Source organism: Chanodichthys erythropterus, chromosome 24 (assembly GCF_024489055.1).
Source record: "Chanodichthys erythropterus isolate Z2021 chromosome 24, ASM2448905v1, whole genome shotgun sequence".
Taxonomy (NCBI): Eukaryota; Metazoa; Chordata; class Actinopteri; order Cypriniformes; family Xenocyprididae; genus Chanodichthys; species Chanodichthys erythropterus.
This window is the reverse complement of record NC_090244.1, coordinates 3,517,501-3,543,036: the sequence shown is the minus strand read 5'-3', so window position 1 is coordinate 3,543,036 and position 25,536 is coordinate 3,517,501. Positions and strand designations below refer to the sequence as shown.

The window sequence follows — 25,536 nt, the reverse complement described above, 5'->3', positions numbered from 1 at the left end:
CTCATTTTCGCTGCTCCAGCTGAGAAAGTGTTCAGATTTACTGTGCGTATTAAGAGGCGAGTGATTAAAACACTGCTGCCACTTTAGTAACACAAAGGCGGGCGGCTCTATTAGCGTTGTGCTAATCTACTGGGACGCTCCAGCTACAAAGAACATGAGTGGCACTGCAGGAGAGAGATAAAAGAGCCACTGCTGAGATTTCTGCCTTTCTCAAGCTGATTTCTAGCCCTGCAAAATGACCCTCTCACATGGCCAGGCCGAGAAAAATCAGAAGTCCAATAGGGCTTCTGCAGTTCTGCTCCCATAGCGACAGCGGACGGATCGAAACTGCGCTTGAGTGCTGGAATTCCCAGAAGGCTCTCTGTCTGCCACTCCAGAAAAGTGATTCAAACTCAGCCGAGTTCATCTCTTGGACCAGACCAGATTCCTGAGGTAAACTCCACAGAAAAAAAACGTAATTTAAGTAGAGATAGACTGTCTGAAAATTCAGTTTTGATCATTTTAACAAACATACATTACAATAGAAAACATTTATTTTAGCCTAAGTTGTAATAATTTTTCACAAAATTACTGTTTTTACTGTATTCTGAGACTAAAAATATTACTGACCCCACACTTTTGAATGATAATGTATCATAAAAATACCATGGTATGAATATAATCATTACATTACAATGGTGTAACGTAGTTAGTAGATACGGGAAGAAGGAAGCGGGAACCGGCAAATGTTTAAACAAACTTTAATATAGATTCGAGACCGGTGCAACACGCAGCTGACACTCGTTATCACTCGCGGCTCTCGCCCACCCTGCTCGTCACACATGGCATTTCAGATGAGTCACCAATGTTTTTTGGACATGTAGCTACTGTGAAAATACCATGGTTTGAATATGGTAAATCTCATTATTTTGGCTTTTTGGATACGTACCATGGTAAAAGCATGTTATTTTGAAGCGCCTTGGAGAACCTTAAGAATTAGCTAGAAAACAGAACCAAAAAGTAGTAGTTTTACCATCTGGTAACACCACAGTACTTGTAAACACATGTCAATATATTAGTAAAATATACTACTACAGGTACTACAGGCTACTTTTCACAGCCTCCATCTGTCTGACACATGACTGCAGAGGGAGGAACAACAGATATGTCAGAATAGTTATTTAGAAGAATCATTGTACATTTTTATTCACAGCACACATAAGCGTCTTTTTCCTCCAACACTCAACCAAGAAAAATGGTTAGGAATAACAGAATATTAGTCTGCAGTGTTGGAAGGCTGCTGGGAAAGCATGCTGAAATATTAATGGCATCTGAAATATTGAGCCTGGTTTTAGTGAAAAGTTTTCAGCAGCGCTGCCGCCGTGTCTATAGAAAGCTGTTTACCACTTAATAATACAACATGTGCATTTCAGAACGTGTGGAGAGCTGCACGCCAACAAGTGCTTCAAATATGAACGCACACACGTTCTTGTTTCGACTGTCACTTTAGACGCCCCCTTTACCTGCCAAATGAGCCAAACAAAATGAATTAAGAAAGACTGCTCCTTCTGCCAGCTGACAGGCCGGCTTAATTGAAACTATCAATCACAATTCCTCAACATATCACACACACACGCTAAGTGTTCCCATCATCTAAATCAAACACACATGCTCTGTTCCAAAACCTAGTGAGCTGCCTACACAGTTGGCTATAATTAGAATCTCGTAAGTGAACAATTTTATCGACAATTCTTACATCATACAAATAGCGCTTATCGTGTGAAATGCATGTTATACTCGACTTTGATTTTAATAATTTTCCATTAGCACTGATCACATGATAATAGCATCTAAAATACACTATATCACACACAAATATTGGGTAAAATAGTGTACGTTTATTTCGAATTTTTTTATTTATTTCAGATGTACATATTGGTTATCAGCTGATATTAGACATTTTTAATTTATCGGTCAATATTATGTAATTGTGCATGCTCATTTCCATTTAGATTACCTTTGCCAACATCTAACACTTGCTAAATGTTAATCTTAAAAAGTACTAAAAATTTAATAACCTTGATAAAATATAATCTTTAGCTAATCTCAAAATTAATATGTATACATAATATATTTAAAATAATTATATACTTTCATATAATATACTATATATTATATTATTTTAATCTAATTTATATTATATATAATTATATATTATATTTATATAATACTTTGATTGTTAAATGATTTATATAAACTTATTATATAATTTTTTTTTAAGTTTATATATATAAACACACACAGTGTCTAACCAAAAATTCAGACACAAGATATCATTTTTGGTATATTTTTACTAGTGGGTGCAGGACACTATGTTTTATTTATGTAAGTGAGGATAGCAAAAAAAAAATAAACTGTGACACAGTAAAATCCCCAGAGTTAAATCAACTCTGCTCAGAGTACATACTGTCCCTCTCTAAATAGTGTTAAAATAACACTGAAGCAGAGTTAAAGTTAATGAGATAATTAAGCAATTAATAAGGCTGTGACTGAAGTCAGTTGTAGTTCTTGAGTTTCTCTTTTCTTCAGTGATTCTGCTTGTTAACAGCAGGTGTTCATCACTAATGCACAATCATCACTTAATTAATTGTTTAATTATCTCATCAACTTTAACTCTGCTTCAGTGTTATTTTAACACTATTTAGAGAGGGACCAGAGCAGAGTTGATTTAACTCTGAGGATTTTGCTGTGTAAAACTGCTAAAAAATTGGAGCTAAAAATTATTCAGACACTTTGACCTGACCATGTTTTGCTTAAGTGTTATCTGACATAATTAAGATTAATTTTTTTGACACAGTTTAACTCTGAGATCTTGTCATATTTTATTACCATTTTTCTAAACTATAGTGAATAACCTGTAATCATGAATGAAATGTTCAAGGTGTCTGAATAAATATTGGTTTGACTTTATATATATATTGCACTGTACATTATAATGTTGTGATGCTTAAATTCACCTGTAGTCATAGCATAAAACATAATTATTGTCTTGTCGGAATCAAGATTTTTTTTTTAGGTATGACAAATTATATTTTTGCTCAGATTTGTTTTTTTCATTGAGTTCATCACAATACACTGCCTTCTCCGTTACAAATGCATGTCATGCCATTTCAAAATGTAGCTAAAATTAAGTATCAGTCTTTAAAAACTGCCTGTATACCAAAATGTTGCTTACGTAGACAGCTCACTAGGTTTGGAACAGAGCCACAATCTTTTTGTGTCCTTTTCCCAGGAGACACATATCCATTTTCATCACAGAGCACGACATCAAATATGAATGAAAACATGCAACTCTGACACAGTGTTTAAATAGAAACCAAAGCATCTCCGCAGGGACTGACAGATGCAGCCGAGCCGAGACTGCGCTGCCATCGCAGGATAGAGGGAAAAGCTGGATGGAGAGAACGACAAGAAAACAAAAGAGTGCATCCCCACTCTCGGGGGAGGAAAGGGTTAACCCCATTACGACAGACCAATCAGAGCAGGGAGCAACACTGCAAAACCGCCGCAGTGAGTGAGAGAGGGAGACGAAGATAGAGAAGCAGTGAACGAGAGAGAGAGAGAGAAGGGGGACAAGAAAAGATGTGGAGGCGCAACAGAGGGGTGCATCGGCAACACTTCAACGCATCACAGTTTGAAGAGAGAGAAAAAGAAACAAGACAGTGAAGGAAACAGTTAGCAGGACAGTAGATCAAAGTCAGAGGATGTCCGTTTCACTCCGCTGGCATTGCTGACAGTTCGCACGGACAGTATTTGATTCACACTCCTCAGGGGGAGGCAGGTTTACGACTCGCTGACATGAAAAGGCTACAAAAGTGTGTGCACTTGTGGATCTCAGATGATGCTTCGGTGAAGCTGTAGCTACTCTCCGTTGCATGACAGATGAGAACTCCGGGAGCGCAAAGGTAAGATGGTGATATTGAATAACTTTGGTGATCAAAAATGACAGGAATGCAATTGAACAAGTATGCATGCTGCTGAGTTTTTGGATATAAAACCGTATTAATTCAAAAGAGCAGATGTCGAAACTTGGAATAGCAGATATATACAGCTCCCTAGGGCAACACTGGCATCTTTTAGAGAGCAATCTGTCAAAATTGGAGTTGCCCTAGTAAATCAAATTCAAATAAATCTGAAAAATTAAGAACAGAGGGAAATAAAAGATGCTTATTGCAAATATTCATGACTGAAGTGTAAGTGTTTGTCATTGTAAAACCCATGTCTGAATATTTAGGGGACATCTATTAACTCTCCGATACCTGTAAACAACATTCTGACTTTAGTTAGTCTATTGATCCACGTCTCCCCTGACAAATTTCGCCCCCAAAACCCAATCGATTCTGTTTACGGTTTCCCCCGATCTATCAAAGTCTGCTGGACTGTAACATCTGGGAAAAATTTACAGTGCAAAATCTCATTTACTGCTGGAACATGACCTCCTCGTTACATGTGATCCAGGCATATTCTTGCACGGCCGTTGACTGAAAAATGATGTGAGAAAAGTACAGACGTAAAACAACACAGGTGATTGCGTTACCTTCCCTAAAAGGCATTGCTTTGGAAATGAGTGTTTGTAGATTGTTCCCAAGATGCATGGGCCCATCCATCAACCTCTGCAGGTTCGCAGATGTTACTTGTACCTTCACATGGACGTTAAGCAAGACCAGAGCTTGTGCATTTCCGCAGACCGCTTGGGAAAGATGAATGGATAACACATGGAAGTCCATACTTGATGATGGATTGGATGCAGGCTTAATGAATAATTGATTGTTCACTTATCAACACTTCTCTGCTTTTTCTTGTTAGGATTGTGGAATCAAAGAGCTGAAGAGAAGTGCCATCTCTCAGGAAGACATGCACTAACATTGGGTCTCCCAGGACGAGTGGATTTCCCAGGACATTCCCATGCTCTCCACGGATGTGGAAAGTTTTTTATCAGAAACAGCCTAAAGGTGACCTTCAGTGAGGGGACAGAAAATTACATCGCCAACACCCGGAACGCCCCACCCCCTCATGCTGACCTAAACAATTCTGCGACCTTGGATTCTTCAGCAGATGGCACATGCAAATCAGCAAACGCAAATCAATATGGATTTATCACCTTCTAGGGCCCATAAAACTGCAATAATGGGAATATGCCAGCATTGAAGCAACGGCATGAGATGGTATCAAGGGAGATGAAACCCTAATGTGGATATAATAATCAATCGAAAACGATTGCTTTCAGTTGTTAAGATAGATTAGAAAAGGAAAATGGACATTTTATCTCTGAATCACTTATTTTCTTTGGACTCCTAAACAAATCAGAACACGAAAGAACAACTCTTTCTTAGGTCTGGCCATGGCAGGGGTCCAAACGTATCATTTGATTTAGTAAAAAACCATCATCCGTGATCAAAAAGCGAGAGATTCGCTTGGATTACGAGGATTAAGAAGTGCAGAATACTTCCTTGAAAGGCCATGCCTGGGGCTGATGTACAACTTGTACCCCTTCCAGACTCTCCCGTCTCGACTGCTGACTCCCGAGGCTGAGAAAAAAGCTGGAAGGGGAAGGGTAAGTCAACGAATGCGTAGAATAAACTATTAGACAGTTGTCATTAGTCGTCAAGGATGTTCGACATCCAGAAAACAAACTTGATGATCTGTGAGGTGTTGTGTTTTAGCTCATGAAGTCATTCAAGTTTCCATATGGTTTCACTCCAAGGTGTCAGTCAGCCTAGATCAAAACAAAGAGTTATTAGTACCCAGTTGGCACCTTGATGCATCTATCTACATTGGAGTAAATTACATAAGCCAGGTTAATACTTATCTCGACAATCCTCTCTCTTAATTCTCCCTCACGGTGATGAATGAAACGCAGCACTAAAGACAGTGGCATTTGCAAATGGAGCAATCCATCACTGTGCAACAAATGAAAAAGCATCGTGGACAAAAATAATGCATAAAGTGTGTCTATTCATAGCAGCGCCTAATACAGAACGCGCAGTGCGTGATCAATGCATTATTAGTCAACGTGCACAGAAGCATCAGATGTAAAGCCATTCGAAGGCACACAGGGAATCTGAACTAGTAAGACAAACAGAACTTTGTATATGGTGGTGGTTCGAATCCAGCAGAAATCTACCAGATACCTTAATCTAATTGTTTTGTTGGTTTCTATAGGTGAGACCCCCAAAACATCTCTTGAATGATGTGCCGTTAAAGCCAATTCATACCACACAGACAAGCTCCAAACAACAAGTTGGTGAAAAACCCCAACCAACGGCAACAGACACTGACAGGAGTAGCACACTGATCCAACAAAACCCAACAAACGTTGGCGTTTGTCTGTGCGGAGTGAATTGGCCTTAACAACTTTATTTGTTCTTCTCTTAGATTTTTAGTGCATCTAAAAAAGAGGGTTGTACAAAATTCAGTACTGAGTGAATGAGTGTGAATTTGAATTCATCCATCCATCCATCAATCTGTCTATTCATTTATCTGTCCATCCATCCATCCGTAATGGTGCGTTCACACCAGACACAAATGATTTACATGTTAAATCAATGCAAAGACGCGAATAGACATCCTGTGGCGTGATTCGCGCAAATGAGGCAGTGCGAATGACGTGGCACGAATTAAGCGTTTCGGGCGTTTGACATGCGTAACACGTGATTTGTGCGAACCACGCAAGTTGAAAAATCTGAACTTTGGTGAAAATACGCGTCAAGTTAACCAATCAGGCGCTTGCTCTAGTAGTTACGTGTTTACGACGTAGCGAGCGGAGGCAGAAAACCGAAACAACAATGAAGGACAAAATCATCGTTGCTGTATGATACATCTTCATACTTTTACAGAAACAGGAATAAAAAGGATCTTGCTAGGAAGATCTAGTAAGTTGTAAAAAACAACTCAATCTGAGCTATATATACATATTGTGAATACAAGCTAGCTAAAGCCGACAAATTGAGCTTATCCGTCGTCTACTTTCCCGCTGATGAGTTGTGTTTATTCAGAGGAAGTGTGCAGAAAGAAGTGGAAGAGTCTGGGACACATATTTAAAGGATAGGGAGAGTCTGTTGTGAAGTGAATTTCACGCGCGAATGAAGCGAGTAAACTCAAAATGTTCAAACTACGCGCAAATAGCGCAATTTATTTGCGCAAGCCGCGTCTGGTGTGAACGCCCCATAAGACATTCAAACTTGAAACTTCAAGATATTTACAATCTTTTCAGTTTGTCTGGATAAACTTACAGTTACGTGAATTTCTTTGACTTTCAATTCATTCACATATTCAAATTCGACTTGCAATTCTGCATCCCGTTCGCCACCTCAATTCAAATCCAATAACTGAATTGGAACTCAAAAGGCATTCCCTATTCAAACACATCTGGTCTTTCCACATGTTTCTCTGATTGTGAATCCTGCTGTTTTTACCTTTCAGGATAATGCACGTCCCTCCCTCATCGGAGGAAGAAAGCACCATGAGTAACGTTACTGTCCTTGACATCACCGAGGCTGTGAGTCCCGCCATGACGGCGGCCGGCCCGTACCCTTACCCGCTCAGCTTCCAGGTGTCCCTGACCGGATTCCTCATGCTGGAGATTGTCCTGGGATTGAGCAGCAATCTGACCGTGCTCGCGCTCTACTGCATGAAGTCCAACCTGGTCAACTCCGTTAGCAACATCGTCACCATGAACCTCCACGTGCTGGACGTGTTGGTGTGCGTTTGCTGCATCCCTCTGACCATCGTCGTGCTGATGCTGTCATTGCAAGGCGACACGGTGCTCGTCTGCTGCTTCCACGAGGCCTGCGTGTCCTTCGCCAGCGTGGCTACGGCAGCTAACGTGCTAGCCATCACTTTGGACCGATATGACATCTCCGTTAAACCCGCCAATCGCGTGCTGACTATGGGACGAGCGGTGGCTCTGTTGGGTTGCATTTGGGTGCTGTCTTTTGTCAGCTTCTTGGTGCCATTTATCGAAGTGGGATTCTTGGGACCAGAGCCCACCAAAGCCAATCAGACCGCCGTTGTACACGTCAATGAGTATTACACCGAACTTGGACTGTACTACCACCTAGTGGCCCAAATCCCCATTTTCTGTTTGACTGCCGTCATAATGTTAGTGACATACGCAAAGATCCTGCAGGCTCTCAACATCCGCATTGGTACGCGCTTCCACGCCGCTCAGAAGAAGAAAAAGAAGATGAGGAGAAAAAAGAACTTCTCTCTTATGTCGACGTCTGAGCAGCAGCTGCCCGAGATCACGGACGCCTCGCAGAGCAGCGCCGGCAACCGCGGAAACGCTCCGCTTGGCATGCGCACGTCTGTCTCGGTGATCATCGCCCTTCGAAGGGCCGTCAAGCGCCACCGGGAACGGCGTGAGCGGCAAAAGCGCGTTTTCCGTATGTCGTTGCTTATCATCTCCACATTTCTCCTCTGTTGGACGCCCATTACTGTTTTAAACACTGTGATTCTCAGCGCAGGCCCCAGCGACCTCACTGTCAAGCTCCGACTGGGCTTTCTGGTCATGGCCTACGGCACCACGGTCTTCCATCCGCTATTGTACGCCTTCACAAGGCAGAAGTTTCAGAAAGTCCTGAAAAGTAAAATGAAGAAACGGGTGGTGTCCATCATCGAGGCGGATCCGCTGCCGAACAATGCAGTGATTCGAAACTCCTGGATCGACCCTAAACGGAATAAGAAAGTGACGTTTGATGATCACGAAGCCAGACAGAAATGTCTATCATCTGAAGATGCAGATTAAACCCCTTTTGCAACCTCCAAAAAAAAAAAAGACTTTGAGTTCTCATAAAAGCACTGTTATCCATAAAGGAAACCACATGATGTGAATATTAGTCATACATTAGCAGGTATCAAATAATCTTATTATTTATAACCAACTTGGAATATAATATAATAGGTTTCATAGAATGATACTATTGCAGTTACAAGGTGCATGTCCTTTATAAACCACTGTATGTACTGTAAATACATAAAAACTGAGATTTGTACATACTCTTGATCAGTTATGTACCTCTATTATGACTTGTAGCCTGTGTATAAATGTATTTGTAATAAACTTGGTGGGGGGAAAAAAGACGAAATCCATCTGCTCTTTGACACTGTGAACATTGACCCGCCATGATAGTGCTTTTCCTTTAGAGCTAGATCCATCTGAAGTCAGGAATATGAGGATATTATTGTTTCTGTGGAACAAAAAAAAAGGAGAATTATTGACGAATCTTCAGACATCGATTCATATGTTAAGCTCCAAATATGAATAAAACACCAAAAGCACTTACAAATTCGCTGTACTCCAAGTCTTCTGAAATCATGTGATAGCTTTGAGTGACAGAACGCAAAGGTGATAACCAACAGGTTGTAGGTTTGAACTGTGATTTGATATGCAAAGAAAAGGAGGGAAGGCATTGCAAATGCTGTCAAATCTGAGGAAACGTCTGGTTAATTTCAGCAGTGCTTTCGAGGACAAAACGTCCCTCATTTTGCATTCACTGAAACACTGAAGTTAAGCTCCCATTCACCAAATCAGCATACATATTAATGAAAATTTTCCTAAGTCAGAGCTGTAGCTCTTAGAGGTCTATTGTGAACCATTACGTACTTGTGTGTTCAGTAGAAATTATTCTGTTGTGAAGGAAATGGACAAATGACGATGCCGATTTAGATCCATATCAGAGTGATTTACATGGAACCCAAGGACCATTCAGTTTTTAAACATATCGGTGCACTTAAAAGCTTTATTTTTAATTTAGTATTAATTTTATTACTTATAGTTGCCAAACATTACAAATTTTCATTTAAATCTTTTTTCTAATATTTATATACTTTATTTTATTTCAGCTTTATTTCAGTTAATGAAAATGATTTACTTTTAGTTAACAATAACAACACAGGGATGAAGCTATAGAAAGAAATAAAAGTGTCAAAATGAAACCCATATTCATGAACAAATGACTCTTACAAGCTTGTTCTTTTAAATGATTCAGTCAAAAGGAGTCGGTTAGAATCGTTTTAATGAGTCACTCACTGACTCTTTTGGAGCTATTCTTGATTTATACAACTTTTGTCACGATGAACGGTGTACTTAAAAGGGTTAGTTCACCCAAAAATGAAAATTATTCCATGATTTTCTCACCCTCAAGCCATCCTAGATGTATATGACTATCTTCTCCACGATTTATGTAGTCAATGGCTCTCACGATTTTGAAGTCCCAAAAATTGAATCCATAAATCCATCCATAATAAAAGTAATCCATACAACTCAAGTGGGTGAATAAAGGCCTTCTAAAGTGAAGAGATGTTTTTTTGTAAGAAAAATATCCATATTTAACACTTTAAAGGTGCCCTAGAATCAAAAATTGAATTTACCTCGGCATAGTTGAATAACAAGAGTTCAGTACACTGAAATGACATACAGTGAGTCTCAAACTCCATTGTTTCCTCCTTCTTATATAAATCTCATTTGTTTAAAAGACCTCCGAAGAACAGGCGAATCTCAACATAACACCAACTGTTACGTAACAGTCGGGATCATTAATATGTACGCCCCCAATATTTGCATATGCCAACCCATGTTCAAGGCATTAGACAAGGGCAGCCAGTATTAACATCTGGATCTGTGCACAGCTGAATCATCAGACTAGTTAAGCAAGCAGGAACAATAGCGAAAAATGGCAGATGGAGCGATAATAACTGACATGATTTCATGATTACATGATATTTTTAGTGATATTTGTAAATTGTTTCTAAATGTTTAGAAAGCATGTTGCTAATGTACTGTTAAATGTGGTTAAAGTTACCATCGTTTATTACTGTATTCACGGAGACAAGAGCCGTCGCTATTTTCATTTTTAAACACTTGCAGTCTGTATAATTCATAAACACAACTTCATTCTTTATAAATCTCTCCAACAGTGTGTAATGTTAGCTTTAGCCACGGAGCACCAAATGTACTAATACTTTACTCACATGATCCGAAGCATGCATGCAGTATGCATGACGGACATCTTGTAAAGATCCATCGGAGGGTTATATTAGCTGTGTGAACTTTTTTTATGCACTGTATTATAGTCGAGAGCTCGGGGGGCGGGGGAGCACGAGATTTAAAGGGGACGCAGCCTGAATTGGTGCATAGTTAATGATGCCCCAAAATAGGCAGTTAAAAAAATTTATAAAAAAAATCTATGGGGTATTTTGAGCTGAAACTTCACAGACACATTCAGGGGACACTTTAGACTTATATTACATCTTGTGAAAGAACATTCTAGGGCACCTTTAAAAAATAAAATAACTAGCTTCTGACAGCCGCAAATCGACTAACGCCAAAAGAGTAACTTCTGACCCGATGCATAACGTTATGACGAACACAGAAGCGCAGAGGATAGAGCAAAACAAAACACCAGTCATGAATTAGAAGTCTAAAACGAGTTCGCCATAACGCCATTTGCCGAAACTAGTTATTATAGTTAAAAAAGTTCTATTAACCCCCTGGAGCCGTATGGATTACTTTTATGATGAATGGATGCACTTTTTTTTGGGAATCAAAATCATTCACTCCCATTATAAAGCTTGGAAGAGTCAGGATATTTTTTAATATAACTCTGATTGTGTTCGTCTGAAAGAAGAAAGTCATATAGACCTAGGATGGCTAGAGGGTGAGTAAATCACGGGATCATTTTTGGGTGAACTATCCCTTTAAGCCAAGTGAGATCACCGACTGCTTATTCATACAACAACGTGTCATTCAAGATTTGGAACAGAGCTATGTTTCACAATAAATGTTAAACAGAAAATGAAATCATTTGTTCAGTACCATTTACCATTTAAGGAATATCAATGCAGTGCTGCAGGAGAGAATCTGAACCACAGACAAGGTTCTTGAGATGTTCATACATCAGATTTGATCACAGGTAAAGTGCACTTTACTTAAACGGGCCAAATTTGTGAGTAAACAAACAAACGCAGACAGAGACTACACTGTTAATTATACAATTTAGAATCACTTGAAAGCTCTTGTATTGTACATTAAAGTCACACAGTTTTGCACTTGTTCACCAACGACTTCTAGAAAAGCAATATTAAGCTGGCATCCTACGGCGTCAACAGGTCACGCCGTCGGCGTCCTGTTATTTGCTAGGATAAAATCATACGTTTGATTTGAAATGCCCTTGGCAGACATCTGAAGCCGGTTTCATGGTGCTGTAAAATCCAGGTCACACGGTGACCCGCAATTCACGGCTCTGCCTTGCTCCAAGTGAGGGCACTTCAAACAACCGAACCAGCCGTTCAATATGCCGCGGTGACCTTTCGTCACACTTCGAGATTTGCGCTCCTCAGATCGTCCTATAAAACTGTAATTGAGAATCATCAAGCCCTCTGTAAACAGTCAATGTACCACAAGGGTTTACTAAATGTCACCTGTTAAATCTTTCATCATATATAAAGCTCGGTTTGCTCATGTCAAGCTAGGGGCCGAGGAGGACATTGTGGTTTCAGGTTTGCAAACAGCTTCAGTGAGAGTATGTCTATTGCACTCTGGGAAACAAGCTTATTCTGGACACTTTACAAGCACCTGATGCATATAAAACGGTTTATAATGAAGAGATGAGTACGAATTTAAACCAATAAAAAGCTTTTTCTTGGTCCCACTACATCCTAGCAGTCTTTAAAAACATCTTGAGGAGAAATGGTGGAGAAAAGTAGAAAATATAACTCACATTTGTTAGCACGTAAACTTAAAATCAAAACATTTAGTCATATAAATTATTTGTGTGTTATGAGTGCGTAAACACTTAGTGCCCAGAGGCAACACTGTACAACTCTGGAATGAAATGAACATGGATACTTTAGGGAATATGCTGCTTTTTCATTTCGATTTTTAGTATCTATCGTCTTAATATGTAGTCAAAGGGTTAGTTCACCCCAAAATAAAAACACTCTCATGTCATTTCAAACCTGCTCTCTGAAAAATGCTGGGTTAAAAATAACCCAAGTTGGGTTAAAGATGGACAAACCCAGTGATTTGGTTGTTTTAACCCAGCGGTTGGTATTAAATGTTTGACGAGTTTCAATTAACTCGACTATTGTTTAAATTAATATAATTACTATATTGTTTGTTTAAAAATAGGTTGGAAATTAACATTTATTAATATGTTTAATAAATAATAATTAAATAATAAACATTATTAAGTTGCTTATTATTGTTTCCTCTAGTAATTGTGTGTCTGATTTTTAATTTCCAACATATTTTGGGTTCATTATAAGCGAGCCATATCGTAATAGTTGAGTTAAATAAAACTTCCCTGTAGGTTGGTCAAACATTTAACCCAACTGCTGGGTTTATCCATATTTAAGGTTGTTTTTAACACAGATTTGTGACTTGGAACACCAAAAGGAGTTTTTTGATGATTATCCGAGTCAATCTTTTATATAGAATGAAAATAAGAGGATAGCATCATAAATGTAGTTCATTTTCCATTTCTCATAAAGCTATATGTTTTGTGATAGAGTACATACAATGTCTTGAAGAATTCTTGAGTCAGATCTTTTCAATGAATCAGTTGATTCACTTCACAAATGATTAATTTGTGTATTAGACTGATTCTGGGAAGATTTTTAGCAAATAGCTTAAATTTCAATCTGTTTCTCAAATAAAGCTTGAAATATGGACTACTATGATATTTTTATGGTGCATTTATATCCTTTTGGATGCATGAAAGTTCCTGTAAATTCATGCAAAAGAGTGACATATTCATTAAAAATGTTCAACAGAATAAAAAAAAAATTATATATATATGGGTTTGGAGCAACATGATGAGTCTGAGCTGTTTCTTCATGCAAGAATATTTTGCATCAAACATGCTTTCATAATGCGTGCGACAGACGGTTAAGGCAGAGATGTGAAATTTGCATGAACTGCTGTGCTGAATCTAGGCTATGTGTTTATGCTGGTAGGACCGTTTATCAGAGGATGCCAGAGGCAGGTGGACATGATTTCTTATTCATTTCACCTTCTCATACAACACAATACTGCACTGACAGAACTATAGCCCCCTTGGTGCTATACAGAGAATCAATAAAATAATAAACCAGAAAACAAGCCATGCAAATGCCTCATTTTACAACTGGTCATGTTCGTTTCATACTGAACTTATTGTCATTCTGCTGATCAGAGGCTTGGGAAAATGGGATTGCTGAGAGGGTTGTTCGTCCTTTTAACCTTCTAGACCAGCGTGGTTCCACAATACATCAAGAATATGACAATAACATTCAGTTTCTGGCCACAGACTGTGGGCGACATTGCCATCTAGTGGAATTATGTTGTTTAAAGTTGCACAATGAAGACCTACACCCATTATTATAGGGGTTACCATTTTGCTTTTTGGATGAAATCCAAATTGTGCTGCTAAAGCCAATCACATTTACCCAAAATGCCCATAAATAAAACATTTCAAAGGAAAAGGCACAAACTTTTTACTATGCAAAAATGTGTCATCATCACACAGCAGCTTCCAGAATTTGCATCGCTTTGTACTTTTTGGTCTTGGAAAAAATTTGTGCAGTGTTTTTCTGAAAAATAAAGGGATATTGAACAAGAAACATCACTACGGCTGTGCAGACAAACAACGCTCTCGATAGCACCTGAAAACATTTAGCATTTAGCTCACAGTTCACAGTTAAAAGAGATTGAGGTATTTCACTATTAATGTCCAATCATGGCTATTCATGCATATTCAAAACTGCTGAAATGAGAAAACTTCCTTTTCTTTTTCTGTAGGGATGAAATTCCCTCATGCTTCCAGTGGAAAATGTTGAACTGGCACATTTTGCTATAAAGGTCTGGGGCCGTATTCACAAAACATCTTAAGGCTAAAAGTAGCTCCTAAATTGCCGATTTAGGAGAAACTCTTAAAAATAATGGGCGTGTCAGTCCTAATTTTAGGACTTCTAAATTTTTGCTCTATGAGTATTTCACAAAGCATTTTAGCACTAAAACTAGTTCCTAAATCTGTGAAACGTTAGGAGTAGTCAAGAGGACTCCTAAGTCACTAAGACCAAATCACAAACAGTCCTAATCCACCCAAAGACACTGAACATCACTGAGGCAATAGCAACAGAGCCTTAGGTGCTGAACCTTTTCTTCATAAATGCAATAAAATGCAATGCAATAAAAAAAAAATTGATTTATAGATTTGAATCTATGATGAGACGCCAAAAATTAATCTTTAACAAATAAATAAATATTGTCTGATTACCTGTGGCAGTGGTTTTCATGGGTTCACACTTACAAATAATTTAATAGAGTAAAAAAAAAAATATATATATATATCTCGTCTGTGTATTTATTCCTCTTCTCGTGCTGATTAGAAAGACCGTTTGAATGTGTTTCACTCAAACTTTGTTTATAAAACATAATTTGTCGCTTGAATTATGCATGGTGGACAATTAACTGTATAGTTTAATTAGTAACACTTAGCCTACATTTTAAAACCTTTATGGCAACAATATGTCAACATTTTATTTTGACTGTGGGAACATTTTTATTAAAAAAACATTTATTTGAATAGGGCAACATTTGTATTTTAAAACCTTTATTTTAATGTGGAAACATGACACCTCATTCTACAATATTTCTATGATTAAATCGCTGACACCTCCCCCATCAGCCAATCACTGTGTGTATTCTCCATAGCAACGAGGTCAACCCCGCCCTTACTCTTAGCTTAAGACTTCTCTCTATTCCTTAGTAAAAGTTTGTCTCAGCAGCTTTGTGAATAGGTTTGAAGAGAAAACTCTTAGCTAAGAACTTTTACTGCTATTTAGGAGAACTCTTAGTGGTAAGATAAAATGTTTTGTGAATACGGCCCCAGGAGTTTTAGGACTGGTTTAGATGTGTGTATTTTCTGCCCTTTGTCTTTCACCATGACACTGTAGATCTGATGTTCAGGCCGGTAAGTTAACCTCCAGTGCTTAACTTTTTATCCTGGAAAAAAAATTAAATGCAAGAAATCGTATAAATATTTCTGTAATTCTTTATTGAACCACTTTTTTTAGTCTTATTTCAAGATATCCTCTAAGCTAAAATCTTTATCTTGTTTCTTCCACTGAATAAAAAATAAAAAAGGTAATTGGAACTTTTTATCTCACAATTCTGACTTTTTTCTCAGAATTGCATGATATAAACTCACAATTTCAGAATTGTGAGATATACAGGTGCTAGTCATATAATTAGAATATCATCAAAAAGTTGATTTATTTCACTAATTCCATTCAAAAAGTGAAACTTGTATATTATATTCATTCATTACACACAGACTGATATATTTCAAATGTTTATTTCTTTTAATTTTGATGATTATAACTGACAACTAAGGAAAATCCCAAATTCAGTATCTCAGAAAATTAGAATATTCCTTAAGACCAATACAAAGAAAGGATTTTTAGAAATCTTGGCGTGGCATGGAGTCGATCTGTCTGTGGCACTGCTCAGGTGTTATGAGAGCCCAGGTTGCTCTGATAGTGGCCTTCAGCTCTTCTGCATTGTTGGGAAGCATCTTCCTCTTCACAATACCCCATAGATTTTCTATAGGGTTAAGGTCAAGCGAGTTTGCTGGCCAATTAAGAACAGGGATACCATGGTCCTTAAACCAGGTACTGGTAGCTTTGGCACTGTGTGCAGGTGCCAAGTCCTGTTGGAAAATGAAATGTGCATCTCCATAAAGTTGGTCAGCAGCAGGAAGCATGAAGTGCTCTAAAACTTCCTGATATACGGCTGCGTTGACCTTGGACCTCAGAAAACACAGTGGACCAACACCAGCAGATGACATGGCACTCCAAACCATCACTGACTGTGGAAACTTTACACTGGACCTCAAGCAATGTGGATTGTGTGCCTTTCCTCTCTTCCTCCAGACTCTGGGACCCTGATTTCCAAAGGAAATGCAAAATTTACTTTCATCAGAGAACATAACTTTGGACCACTCAGCAGCAGTCCAGTCCTTTTTGTCTTTAGACGCTTCTGACGCTGTCTGTTGTTCAAGAGTGGCTTGACACAAGGAATGCGACAGCTGAAACACATGTCTTGCATACGTCTGTGCGTAGTGGTTCTTGAAGCACTGACTCCAGCTGCAGTCCACTCTTTGTGAATCTCCCCCACATTTTTGAATGGGTTTTGTTTCACAATCCTCTCCAGGGTGTGGTTATCCCTTTTGCTTGTACACTTTTTTCTACCACATTTTTCCTTCCCTTCACCTCTCTATTAATGTGCTTGGACACAGAGCTTTATGAACAGCCAGCCTCTTTTGCAATGACCTTTTGTGTTTTGCCCTCCTTGTGCAAGGTGTCAATGGTCGTCTTTTGGACAACTGTCAAGTCAGCAGTCTTCCCCATGATTGTGTAGCCTACAGAACTAGACTGAGAGACCATTTAAAGGCCTTTGCAGGTGTTTTGAGTTAATTAGCTGATTAGAGTGTGGCACCAGGTGTCTTCAATATTGAACCTTTTCACAATATTTGAATTTTTTGAGATACTGAATTTGGGATTTTCCTAAGTTGTTAGTTATAATCAAAAAAAATAAAAGAAATAAACATTTGAAATATATCAGTCTGAGTGTAATGAATGAATATAATATATATAATATATATAACTTATATAAGTTTCACTTTTTGAATGGAGTAAATCAACTTTTTGATGATATTCTAATTATATGACCAGCACCTGTAAATTTAAAAACAAGTCTTTTGCCCTCAGAATTGGTTTGTCGCCCACTTCTTCAATTATTTATAACTCGCAAATCTGACTTTATAATTCGCAATTCTGACTTTATATCTCACAATTCTGACTTTATAACTTGCAATTCTGACTTTATAACTTACAATTCTGACTTTATCACACAATTCTGACTTTATAACTCGCAATTCTGACTTTATCACACAATTCTGACTTTATCACACAATTCTGACTTTATCTCACAATTCTGACTTTATAACTCGCAATTCTGACTTTATATCTGACAATTCTGACTTTATAACTTGCAATTCTGACTATATCTCGCAATTCTGACTTTATAACTCGCAATTCTGACTTTATATCTGACAATTCTGACTTTATAACTTGCAATTCTGACTATATCTCGCAATTCTGACTTTATAACTCGCAATTCTGACTTTATATCTGACAATTCTGACTTTATAACTTGCAATTCTGACTATATCTCGCAATTCTGACTTTATCACACAATTCTGACTTTATATCTCGCAATTCTGACTTTATCACACAATTCTGACTTTATAACTTGCAACTCTGACTTTATATCTCGCAATTCTGACTTTATAACTCGCAATTCTGACTTTATATCACACAATTCTGACTTTATAACTCGCAATTCTGACTTTATCTCACAATTCTGACTTTATAACTCGCAATTCTGACTTTATATCACACAATTCTGACTTTATAACTCGCAATTCTGACTTTATATCTGACAATTCTGACATTATAACTTGCAATTCTGACTATATCTCGCAATTCTGACTTTATATATCGCAATTCTGACTTTATATCTCACAATTCTGACTTTATAACTCGCAATTCTGACTTTATATCTCGCAATTCTGACTTTATCACACAATTCTGACTTTATAACTTGCAACTCTGACTTTATAACTCGCAATTCTGACTTTATATCACACAATTCTGACTTTATCACACAATTCTGACTTTATAACTCGCAATTCTGACTTTATCACACAATTCTGACTTTTTAACTCGCAATTCTGACTTTATATCTGACAATTCTGACTTTATAACTTGCAATTCTGACTATATCTCGCAATTCTGACTTTATATATCGCAATTCTGACTTTATATTACACAATTCTGACTTTATATCACACAATTCTGACTTTATAACTCTCAATTCTGACTTTATATCTCGCAATTCTGACTTTATATCACACAATTCTGACTTTATAACTCTCAATTCTGACTTTATATCTCGCAATTCTGACTTTATATCACACAATTCTGACTTTATATCTCGCAATTCTGACTTTATATCACACAATTCTGACTTTATATCTCGCAATTCTGACTTTATATCTTGCAATTCTGACTTTATATCTCACAATTCTGACTTTATAACTCACAATTCTGACTTTATATTACACAATTCTGACTTTATATCACACAATTCTGACTTTATAACTCTCAATTCTGACTTTATATCTCGCAATTCTGACTTTATATCACACAATTCTGACTTTATAACTTGCAATTCTGACTTTATATCACACAATTCTGACTTTATAACTCACAATTCTGACTTTATATCTCGCAATTCTGACTTTATATCTTGCAATTCTGACTTTATATCTCACAATTCTGACTTTATTTCACGCAATTCTGACTTTATATCTCACAATTCTGACTTTATATCACACAATTCTGACTTTATAACTTGCAATTCTGACTTTATAACTCGCAATTCTGACTTTATAACTCACAATTCTGACTTTATATCTCGCAATTCTGACTTTATATCTCGCAATTCTGACTTTATATCTCACAATTCTGACTTTATATCTCACAATTCTGACTTTATATCTCACAATTCTGACTTTATATCACACAATTCTGACTTTATAACTTGCAATTCTGACTTTATAACTCGCAATTCTGACTTTATATCTCGTAATTCTGACTTTATATCACACAATTCTGACTTTATATCTCGCAATTCTGACTTTATATCTTGCAATTCTGACTTTATATCTCACAATTCTGACTTTATATCTCACAATTCTGACTTTATATCTCACAATTCTGACTTTATATCACGCAATTCTGACTTTATATCTTGCAATTCTGACTTTATATCTCGCAATTCTGACTTTATATCTCGCAATTCTGACTTTATATCTTGCAATTCTGACTTTATAACTTGCAATTTCGACTATAGCTTGCAATTCTGTCTTTATAACTCACAATTGTAAGAAAAAGGTCAGAATTGTGAGATAAAAAGTCACAATTATCCTTTTGTTTTTTTCCATAGTAAGCCATGTCATGTTAATCCAAGTGTCCGGTTTACCTGTTTGGCGCGGTCCACACACTGAATGTACAGTGATGCGATGTTGGAACAGCTCATAGTTTGACCTTTATTCTCAGCGTAACACTTCATTATCTGACTCTGTAGATCCAAACACACTGGCTGGATTTGGTATCGCCTGAAGAGAGAGAAACAAACACTGATTTACTGATCTTGCACCAGGGTTATAATCGTTAACTAAAACTAAAACTATTAAAAACATTTCTGTTTATTGAAGTAAAGCTCAAATTAAATAAAATATAAATATACATTGAAAAACTTAACAGGTTAGAACACCAAAAAATGAAATATAGTAGTTAAAAGACACCTAATATAAAGAGTGACCATTAAACTAATGTTAACATGAAAATTAAAAAAAAATTTTTAAAATAAAAGCTAATTCAAAATATTAGTAAAACTAAAATAAAAACAGTCTTGCACACTCACCTGAAGCGATTTGTTGCGTCTTCTAAGCCTTTCCTGTAATTTTCAGCTGTGACTTTAGTGAACTGAGCCGTCTGTACGACAACAAAGAGTCAACACATGTAATATACTGCATATGCAGAGGTGACATCACTCTGAAAAAGTTATGGAGAGTATATGAAAGATAGGATGAATCATTTTGCCTTTTCTTGCATCTTGGCAATCTGCTCCCGGAACAGAGTGTCCTGATTTTTCAGATCTTTCTCCTTCTCATCCAGCTTCTGAGCCTAAAGATAAAACATGTTATGACTCTAAATCTCCCATAAAAATAATTGATCACTGAAGTAAATAGAGTTTAAAGGCACATGCATTTTTTGATGTACAATACATGCTCACACATGACCTCTAAACTGGAAAATGTTGTTAAATTTCCACCAATGGCTTGTATATGTGTGTGATAAATTATTATAAATTAAACTGAACTAATTTAACCTTGCATTGAAGCATTCACTCACTCATCACATCTTGCTGATATAGAAATGGTCACAAATCTCTCTCAAAAAAGTGAAAGAGCGAGTGATTGGCAGAATGAAGCCGCAGCGTCTTACCTTCCTCTCCATCCACTGAAAGACACGAGCAGATCGAGAGAAAGAGAGATGGAAAGGAAATGAGCGACAGTGGAGTTCAGCAGCAGCACCAGCATCTCACTGACTTCATGCGTTTTTAACGTTTGGACATTAGCAAAGAAAACACATGCAGGTCAATGTAGAGGAGCATACAGAGAAAACGTTATAGTTATATATTACTATAGTAATATAGTTATTTTAGTATCGTTGAGACACTATTATATTAATATTCTGAATTAGTTTTTATTTTCCATTTTCTTTTTAATTTTTGTTTAAGTTCATTAATTTTGCTATTATTTGTATATTTATGTGCATCTATCTATCTATCTATCTATCTATCTATCTATCTATCTATCTATCTATCTATCTATCTATCTATCTATCGTCTATCTAGCCATCCATCTATGTATCTGTGTTTCTATCTATCTATCCATCCATCCATCCATCCATCCATCCATCCATCCATCCATCCATCCATCCATCCATCCATCCATCTATCTATCTATCTATCTATCTATCTATCTATCTATCTATCTATCTATCTATCTATCTATCTATCTATCTATCTATCTATCTATCTGTCTATCTATCTATCTATCTATCCATCAATCGTCTATCTAGCCATCCATCTATGTATCTGTGTATCTATCTATCTATCTATCTATCTATCCATCCATCTAGCCAATCAATCCGTCTATCTATCTATCTATCTATCTATCTATCTATCTATCTATCTATCTATCTATCTATCTATCTATCTATCTATCTATCTATCTATCTATCCATCTAGCCATCAATCAATCCGTCTATCTATCTATCTATCTAGCCATCCATCAATCTGTCTATCCATCCATCCATCTATCTATCTACCCATCCATCTATCTATCCATTCAGCCATCTATCTATCTATCTATCTAGACATCCATCATTCCATCTATCTATCTAGACATCCATCATTCCATCTATCTATCTAGCCATCCATCCATCCATCCATCCGTCCATTTATCAATCATCTACCCATCCATCTATCCATCTATCTATCTAGCCATCCATCCATCTGTCTATTTATCTATCTACCCATCTATCTATCTACCCATCTATCTATCTACCCATCTATCTATCTATCTATCTATCTATCTATCTATCTATCTATCTATCTATCTATCTATCTATCTATCTATCTATCTATCTATCTATCTATCTACCCATCTATCTATCTACCCATCCATCCATCCATCTATCTATCCATCCAGCCATCTATCTATCTATCTATCTATCTAGACATCCATCATTCTGTCTATCTATCCATCCATCCATCCATCCATCCATCCATCCATCCATCCATCCATCCATCCATTTATCAATCATCTACCCATCCATCTATCTATCTAGCCATCCATCTATCTATCTAGCCATCCATCCATCTATCTAGCCATCCATCCATCTGTCTATTTATCTATCTACCCATATATCTACCCATATATCTATCTATCTATCTATCTATCTACCCACCCATCCATCCATCTATCTATCCATCCAGCCATCTATCTATCTATCTATCTAGACATCCATCATTCCGTCTATCTATCTAGCCATCCATCCATCCATCCATCCATCCATCCATCCATCCATCCATCCATTTATCAATCATCTACCCATCCATCTATCTATCTAGCCATCCATCCATCGGTCTATTTATCTATCTACCATCTATCTACCCATGTATCTATCTACCATCTATCTACCCATGTATCTATCTATCTATCTATCTATCTATCTATCTATCTATCTATCTATCTATCTACCCATCCATCCATCTATCTATCCATCCAGCCATCTATCTATCTATCTATCTAGACATCCATCATTCCGTCTATCTATCTAGCCATCCATCCATCCATCCATCTATCTATCTATCTATCTATCTATCTATCTATCTATCTATCTATCTATCTATCTATCTATCTATCTATCTATCTATCTATCTATCTATCTATCTATCTATCTATCTATCTATCTATCTATCTATCTATCCATATTTTAGTTGTATTTTTCTAAATACATTTTTTTTCTTCTCACTCTGATGTAAAATACATGTCATCATTCTGTTTTCAGTTTTCACATAATAAATAATTTGCACAAAAAAAAGTTTAGTAATTTTGTTGGTTGGTTTGTTTGTTTATATCCATGACTAAATGAAAATGAGACATTAATTATTAGAAATATATGTTTTTCATGGTTTCAGTTTTAGTTAACTATAATAACCCTGCATGATACCATGCTACTATTGTGGGTTTTTTCCCCACATGTATGATAGTAAACCAAATTATTCCTTGAAGGACCGTGGAGTAAATACCATATGTTAAAGTACCATATGATACCACAGTATGGCAACAGTATTTTTTTGTTATGAGACAGAAGAAGCCACTCAAACTGTCAGAAACACGTACACTCGAGGCGCATACACAAACAACACACAACGATCCTGTGCGCAGAAGCTGACTTACATAATACTGAGTTATGAGACGCTCATCCTGAACGTTCACCTGCTCCCTCCTAATGGCGTCAGCTAGAGTCTGTTGATAGGACGCCTTCTCCTCTTCTAGAACCTTCTGGACCTCTTCCTGAATCTGGAGTTGGGCTGCGGCTTGAGCCTGGGCCTTAGCTTTAGCTTTCTCTTCCTCCAGCCTCACGAAAACATACAGTAAATACAGTTTAAACACTAAAACTCACTGCATTCTTGGGTATGTTGCTGAAAGATCAGATGAGTTTTTACTGTTGTAGCATATTACGCTCTGCCGTCTTCATCTCCTCGTTCAGAAGCTTCTGGAGATCTTCTCTAATCTGCTTCCGGAGCATTTCCTCATTCACTAAGCAGAAGAAACAGAGCCGCATTTGAGGATGAATGGAGATTTCCAATGAATTATGGAACACAATCAAGTTTCTGAGATGTTAAAGGATTAGTTCGCTTTCAAATTAAAATTTCCTGATCATTTACTCACCCCCATGTCATCCAAGATGTTCATGTCTTTCTTTCTTCAGTCAAAAAGAAATTAAGGTTTTTGAGGAAAACATTCCAGGATTTTTCTCCTTATAGTGGACTTCACTGGAGCCCAAACAGTTGAAGGTCAAAATTACAGTTTCAGTGCAGCTTCAAAGAGCTTTAAATGATACCAGACGAGGAATAAGAGTCTTATCTAGAGAAATCATCGCTCATTTTCTAAAAATATTTTTAAAAATTATATACGTTTTAACAATAAATGCTCATCTTGAACTAGCTCTCTTCTTCTTCTCTATTAGTGTAGACACTGCTAAGTGTATTACTACCCTCCTCGGGTCAAAGTCTGAACTAATTGTTATACATTTGCACTAGCATATTGTATGCCAATTTAGTTCAAACCTTGACCTGAGGAGGGCAGTAATACACTTAGCAGTGTCTACACTGCTGGAATTCTAATAGAGAAGAAGAAGAGAGCTAGATGAGAGTTCAAGATGAGCATTTATTGTTAAAACTTATAATTTATTTATTTTTTTAGAAAATGGCCGATGGTTTCTCTAGATAAGACTCGTATTTCTCATCTGGGATCATTTAAAGCTCTTTGAAGCTGCACTGAAACTGTAATTTTGACCTTCAACCATTTGGCCTCCATTGAAGTCCACTATATGGAGAAAAATCCTGGAATGTTTTTGTCAAAAACCTTAATTTCTTTTCGACTGAAGAAAGAAAGACATGAACATCTTGGATGACATGGGGGTGAGTAAATTATCAGGAAATTTTAATTTGGAACTGAACTAATACTTCAAAGTCAACACGAGATGGAAATTCACCCTATCTATTTTCTAATGTATATTTAAAATGTCATAACTAGTCATGCCTCTGTACCATTTCATTGACTTCAAGACTGAGTTAAGTATTTAGAGATACAATTGGAGACTTTACTGGTCAATCAGTAAAAAATGTAACCAGAAAGACTGTGGTAAGACTAATGTACCAGATTATGAACTTACCAACATGTGTTTGAGGTTGAAAGACCTCAACTTGGTCGATTAAGGGAGGAACAACAGGTTCCTCAACTGGAGGAACTTCTTCAGTTGAAGGTGGATCCATTTGCATCTTGGAAGGCATTTCATCAGGCGAATCCACATCTAAAGCAGATCCAGATGGTGACACAGTAGACTCCTCCAGGATTGATGGAATGGGATCAGGTATGGAGATTGGGAAGGGTGAAGTCTCAAGCTCGACAGGTGAGGGAAACGGTAAGTCCATGGAGTCGGCAGATGTTGGTTCAGCAGATAAAGCAGAAGAAGTTGGAGTCTCTACAGGTTCAATCGGTTCAGCAGTTGGAACGAGAAGTTCAGTAG

General features: G+C 37.2%; 2 protein-coding genes across 4 annotated transcripts in view; one reads left to right on the top strand and one right to left on the bottom strand.

The window, feature by feature from the left end:
* Window positions 1-414: 414 nt before the first annotated feature.
* gpr22b (G protein-coupled receptor 22b) lies at window positions 415-9,198 on the top strand. Its single transcript, XM_067379213.1, has 2 exons — window positions 415-432; window positions 3,272-9,198. The coding sequence occupies exon 2, from the start codon at window positions 7,466-7,468 to the stop codon at window positions 8,783-8,785; it is 1,320 nt and encodes a 439-aa protein (XP_067235314.1). The 5' UTR covers window positions 415-432; window positions 3,272-7,465; the 3' UTR covers window positions 8,786-9,198.
* Window positions 9,199-9,323: 125 nt separating this feature from the next.
* The window catches only part of chchd3b (coiled-coil-helix-coiled-coil-helix domain containing 3b), a 20,041-nt gene continuing 3,828 nt past the window's right edge, over window positions 9,324-25,536 (bottom strand). For 2 of the 3 annotated variants that reach the window (XM_067379210.1, XM_067379212.1), the window contains 7 exons: window positions 25,183-25,536; window positions 23,951-24,044; window positions 23,682-23,862; window positions 20,752-20,835; window positions 20,573-20,643; window positions 20,129-20,264; window positions 9,324-16,024 (listed from right to left, as the gene is read on the bottom strand). The exon at window positions 25,183-25,536 is cut by the window's right edge. In XM_067379210.1, the coding sequence (XP_067235311.1) occupies window positions 15,998-16,024; window positions 20,129-20,264; window positions 20,573-20,643; window positions 20,752-20,835; window positions 23,682-23,862; window positions 23,951-24,044; window positions 25,183-25,536 (947 nt within the window). In that variant the 3' untranslated portion in view covers window positions 9,324-15,997. The remainder of the gene's footprint in view (window positions 16,025-20,128; window positions 20,265-20,572; window positions 20,644-20,751; window positions 20,836-23,681; window positions 23,863-23,950; window positions 24,045-25,182) is intronic. The other variant, XM_067379211.1, reaches the window with a different exon arrangement.